At 43.2% G+C, this 6260-nt stretch overlaps 1 protein-coding gene across 1 annotated transcript in view; it reads right to left on the bottom strand.

The window, feature by feature from the left end:
* Positions 1-2366, bottom strand: part of rhof (ras homolog family member F) — an 8039-nt gene extending 5673 nt beyond the window's left edge. Inside the window, exons 1-2 of the mRNA XM_042058387.1 lie at positions 1943-2366; positions 1076-1163 (exon numbers count right to left, since the gene is read on the bottom strand). Of these exons, the coding sequence (XP_041914321.1) occupies positions 1076-1163; positions 1943-2086 (232 nt within the window). The 5' untranslated portion in view covers positions 2087-2366. The remainder of the gene's footprint in view (positions 1-1075; positions 1164-1942) is intronic.
* Between the last annotated feature and the right edge of the window lie 3894 nt (positions 2367-6260).

Raw genomic sequence — 6260 nt, 5'->3', positions numbered from 1 at the left:
CCTGGCTTTTACTAAAGGACAGCAGCATCTGACCCATACTAAAACCAGGAGACTTATGAGCTATCTGCACCAATTTTAAGTGACGTCAGCAGCACAGCTGTGGACAGAAGGCTCTGGCATCCACTGAAACCATCTGTGTGTTTACATTCTTGCTCCACGGACATCGGTTTGACCATCTAAGAATACAAATCCATCTATACTGTCTTTCAGGGAGTTTTGTATGGTTATAAATTCATAAAAGAGCCATCAAATGTAGGTTAGGTTAGTAACCACTACCACATCCTGCAAGAGCAGAGTTCTCAATGCACGCATCTCACTTCCTGTTAGGCGGAAAAGCCATAAACCATTCTAAGAACTGATTTCAGCAGACTTGACAGTCACATGTACTAGAATATGCATGTTAATAATATTGTTAACAATATCAAAAAGTGCTGCGTCACTCTTCAGGTGGGTATGTAAAAGTAAACCGATGTCCTGAAAAAGTCACATTTGTCATTGACTTCAATCAACTGAAGGTCGAAAGTTCTGAGGGCCCTTTCTTTGGTTGGAACAACACATCATTGATCCATTGATTGGCACTGTTGATTTCTAACAGAGCTTTTGTTGTTCCTCAGTCTCCTTTAATGAGGAGCAGGCGGAGAGTTTCAATTCCCCTGTGGCCTCCGTTTATCCACCCTCCCCTGATCAAAGTCCAGCAGGCCCAGGTATTGTGCTGGGTGTCCCACCTCAAGCATGGCTGATACACCAGCAGCACCCTCCACACCCTGCTCTCCTCTCTCTCCCTCTCTCCTTTTTTCTCTCTCTTTCATTGGTGTTGTGCCTATTGGCTCCAAAGTCAAAGTCTTTGAATAAAACAAAATATTATCACACACACACACACACACACACACACACAAACACTCTAATTCTGTGTGTGATATTTTGTCATACTCTCTTTTACGCACACACACCAAATGCTCCAATTAGTCTGTGAAAACGCCCTTGTGCTGTAAGCCTGCCAAATGCCTAATCGCTGAGGCATGGACCGCACAAACGTGTGTTCCCAGACAGGTCAGCCGACCGCCACCACACCTACCTGCCGTGTCGTACAGGTTGAGCTGAATCTCCTTCCCACCAAGGGACACCGTGGTAACGTACTTCTCAAACACAGACGGGGCATATTTCTGAAAGAAAAAAATAGATATGAATGTTTTCTACTTAGTGAGATTTCTAAAAGAGACTTATAAGTTAACAAGTGAATGTGGTTAGTGAAAAGCACGTTGCAACTATGTTTTTAGGCCATCGTGTGGTCTCTATTCAACAATCTCTTTGTTTGAAACAACCTCTTCTCCATTGAAATGACACCACACCTATTATGTTTCACATGACATGAACAGGGGTCATAGTGAGACATTATTGTGTGCAGGAACAAAGAGTTTAACTTTATAGGAACAGCAACTCATATAGAAGGACATGAAATAGGATGAAACACTACTGACAAGTGTTAGGTTCACATCCTGTCTTTTAGTTATAGGGGAAAAAACAAGGCAGAGTGCAAATCTAAACCAGGTATGAAACAGATTGATATGATGGTGCGTCCAATTTCAAACCCATACCGTTTCAGAAATAAAGCAGGAAGCATCTGAGATCGTCATTTAAATAAATTTGCACAATACGCGGCAGTAACAGTACCTTCCTTGGTTTCTGCTGACTTCATGGTAAAGCAAATGAGAAAAGGGACCCAGCCTGAAACTGACATGACAGTTGTGTGCCTCCGTTTCCTCTGGTGCTCTGTAGCGTGCGGCATACTCAAGATTCATTAAGAAGCTCCTCACCTTCTCCAAAGGCCAGTAAACCCTGATCACTTACCTCATGGAGGCCACAGTGAGTGAGAGACATTACCGGTAAGAGCACTGGCTGCTGTCTGTGTGTGTGTGTGTGTGTGTGTGTGAGCCCTCCTTACCTCTGGGAAGTCTCCTTTGGCGTAGACCATGAGCAGTGAGGTCTTCCCACAGCCTCCGTCTCCCACAATCACGATCTTCAGCTCGTCTGTCTTGACCCTGGAGGTTCCGTTGGCCGCTGCCACCGGCGAGCCGTTCTGTGTCATGGTCCGGCCCGCAGGTGAAGCCCCACTATGGAGCCCGCAGAGTCCCCAGCTCAGTCCAGCTCTGCTTCTCTGGTAGCAGTTTACTCTGTGGCCCTATACAGCAGGTCTCTGGAGGAGCCTATCAGCCAGCCTGTGTGCCTGGCACGTCTGTCTGTCTGTCTGTAGGTGAGTATCCGGCCTGGCGCTCACCTCACCCCACCCCTGCGTGTCTCTCTCTCTCTCTCTCTCACCACCGCCCCTCGCCACACTCTTCTCAACACGCTCCAGAGAGAGCAGAGAGCTGGCTGACGCATGTCTCCACGGCTGCTACTGCCAGTGCCTCCTCCTCCACTTCCTCCCCCTCCCTCCCCCTCCCTCTGTCTCTCTCTCCCTCCCTCCTTCCATCTCTCTGTCTCTCTCTCCCTCCCCTCTGCTGTGCTGTCATCTCATAAGCATCAGAAGAGGGCAGGAAAAGACCACAGAACAGAACGGTGGACTCACATAAAGAGACATGACATGATTCAGGTAGTGTTCTGTACGTCTGTGTTTTGCCTATGGAGAGGAGACCCTTTCCTGGGTCAGTACAATTGCAGGTAAACTACAGGATACTACATGGTACTAATCAAGTGGGCTTCCGAGTAGTCAATGACAAAAACTTTATTTGCTGTCCTAATGATTTCTAGCATAGCTAGCTAGTGTTAAATATGTTCTTTCAATGATTATAAGAATCTAAGAGGGTGAACGTAATCTAAAGAGTGTAATCATATAAAGGACTTCCTCATCCAACCCATCCCCACTCATCTCAATAAAACGGGGTGTGTGTCTCTAGCCTAGTGCTCTGTGTGTGTGTGTGTGTGTAGTGCTCATTACCCCTAGTATGCACTATAAAAACTGTGTCCAATCACCATTAAGGCTACTGTAATTAGCAATCACAAGGCTACTGTAATTAGCAATCACAAGGCTACTGTAATTAGCAATTTATTACATTTATTGCCCCCATAGTAGAGCTCATCTTATGCGCTATATTAATGAAAAGATGAAGCCTGATGAGATGGGTTTGTGCTCTGATAGAAATACACATGATCTGACTGGCAAAAGCACTTCTTCAGAATAACTGACAAATCAAGTCATCACACGCAAATGCAAAGGCTCGAAGGTCTGCATGACTGGATGCGTGTGAAATCCCACCTACTTTTCCCAGGAAAAACCTGCCTATTCTTAGCAAACCAGACATTATTTTCATACATTTTTCAAGTTCAAGGGCAAAAGCTTGACTCCTCAGTTTGTCAGGTACGTACAACATAAAAGAACCATGTTAGCAAAAAGAGTATCTCACCCCTTAACAGTATAATGTTTTACTAACTCAATGAGTAACATTACACTTTAAAGTATATAAATCCAGATATAATCCAAATAAACACCAACAGATGTCCTTAACAGTTAATAGAAGAATCCTCCACAGTGACAGAAAAGTGAACACACAGAGACAAATATTTTCTTAATGTTTTATATTTATTAATATGTACCATCCAATGTAACAGAACAAGGACAGAATGGCTTATCCAACCCCACCCATCCTCATGCAAACAACATACTTATTCCAACAATATATATATATTGTTTTTAAATTAAAAGACTATATAACATATTTTGCCTGCCATGTCTGTCTCAACCCTAAGCCAAAGAAAAATAAAGGAAAACTGGACAATGCAATATGTGAAATGGCATTATTTAAGACATGACCCATTTCTTTCATGATCACTCATGCTTTCAATGCCATCTAGAGGATCAACTAACAGCTGAGATGGATTTTTTACATGCCTCGTCAAAATGAACAAGTACTAATGCTAAGAGTTTTTCAATAAAACAAATAAAAACAAAATGAGCCAGTATGTAAGTAAACGTGGCATAATTGAAGCTTCTTAATGTAAATTGATTTTTACCTTCGACCAGTTCAAGTCAGCAGTTCTAGTATTTTCTGAGTAGGCTATGCACCATATCATTTCAATATGACACATTCTTCTGCGATAAACAGAAATGTCCATTAACGTAAGAGTAGCTTACAGTGTAAACTAGTATTAACATAGACCATCATAGCCTGCAATTCGTCGTTAAGTCCGCAATGACCTGCCAATGATCAAAAGAATGCTATTGCGCAGAACAAATGACCGAGCTGCTGCTCACCCTTGAAACGCTCGCTGCTTATGTCTGTAAACGAGAAACTACAGCAGCTGACAATACTGACTCTGCATGCTATAGCACAGATGAGCCAGCAATGTGTATGGCACTTGTTTATGATTACAACGACCTTAAAATAGCCTGCATTTCAATCCGTAAAGCCTACCTTCTGCTGTTGTTCTCAAGTAGCTTACAGTAAATAGATTTAAAAGCCTGCAGACCAAGTCCAGGATCTTAACCGACTCCAACCACGCAGAGATCTACAACAAAAGCGAAGTAGGCTAATTTCCCCGACAGCCCATGTACAATTATTGTGTCCCTAAGCTCGTTGGCAAATGTTTTAAATGAAAAAAAAAAATATATATATATGTATCCCCACACTCCATCTATCCCAACACAGGGGGCTAAAATGGCCGCTGTCTGCCGTGATGTGGCTTGACTGTACTAGGGCCTTAAATCGCCAGCAGCAAACCACCCAGACATCTTCCTCAAGTGGACCACGGTTTGATGAGAGAGACGACACACACAAACACACAATGAAATACTACCCAGTACAACTTTAAACAAACCAAAATGCCAACAGGACTATTTTATTGTAGCCTATTTTCCCCTGCCACTAGTGCAAAATAGCGTAGCCTACTCTCCCTGTTGCAATGGCTATATTTAAACTACAATTCATTCTACATAATAATCAGGATATTCTGAAAATCCATCGACGTGTAGTTTTATAGCCCGCTTTTGACACATCAGTGTCGTCTTCAATTAACCGAGACAAATGCTTGTCATGTCCCTGGTTCTGCAAATAAGTTTCTAGTTTCCCCAATCACAACCTAGTTCACAATAACTAAAAATGTCTCAGATAATTCCATCCGAATCAAATGGCATCGCTGGCATTGATCCAGTTCCATCGGGTTATTTATTAACAATAAAGCTTTATTTCAAAAGAACCATTAATGCTTATTTTCCTATCAAAAAATAGTAATGGAACGTGAATACAAGTGATCATACAAAAAACACATATTGTAAGTTTATTTTGTACGGGGGATTCAGCTATTTACTCACGATTACCGACTGAAAAGGTTGTGACTAACACTGCAGCAATTCAATCTTGTTTCTTGACCAGAGAGATCCAGTTCCCCTTTTCTCCTGACAGCAGCAGCAGCACGCCTAGGCACACTAGTCTTTTCCTGTTAGACTTGCGCAGCGTGTTTGCCATGTCTCCGGCTCAGCTAGCTAAAAACAAGAGATACAGAAAAAGACTGCGTGGCGGTCACGATCCCAACCCCTTTCTGATGGATGAGTTAAGTTATCCCAGCAAAATATGTCGCCTATAAGTAACAGTTTCGCTCATAAAACAGTAGTTTACACTACGGCTCCACAAAAGCGGCCTTACGACCCGCTTCAAAGGCAGCGGGAGGCAGAGACGAGTCGCTCATCCTGCATGGAAAGAGTGGGGAAGTGAAAAAGGCAGGTAAACATGTCTGTGTGATACTGTTGGCACAGGTTTGAACCCAACTACACGTAGATTACACCGTCTGCTGGGTCCAATCATTACAATAGGACACGTTTCACACTTTCCTTTGAGATATTCGCTGAAGAACGGGTTTTGGACCATGACCTTTTGTCCCATGCAGTTGTCTAGGTTAATATTCACCGGGAGCTACTGTGCGCCCAAGTCTGCACTGAACAAAGCTACAATGAATACATGATGGTTCTGGTCATTATGGCCTTGTGGAATGCTCTTACCCTTGCTTCTAATGGAGAGCTGGGAAGCCAAGGTCAGTTTAACAGATCACAGTTGCCAATGTTTCACGTATGTAAGGCAGGCAGCAATGAACACCGGCCCTCCCTAATCTCAATGAATGAATTCTATTGAGTGCAAAAGAAACAGACAAACAAGCTGCTGGTATGAACACGACGCTGTCCACAACACACACGGTAGCTGTCTAACAGTAACCAAGGGAGATCACCTGAGTGCTGTTTTACGTAAGCCCCACATTTCACAAGCCTCCATCCA

This window comes from Alosa sapidissima, chromosome 13 (genome assembly GCF_018492685.1).
Source record: "Alosa sapidissima isolate fAloSap1 chromosome 13, fAloSap1.pri, whole genome shotgun sequence".
Taxonomy (NCBI): domain Eukaryota; kingdom Metazoa; phylum Chordata; class Actinopteri; order Clupeiformes; family Clupeidae; genus Alosa; species Alosa sapidissima.
This window is presented reverse-complemented; position numbering and strand designations above follow the sequence as displayed.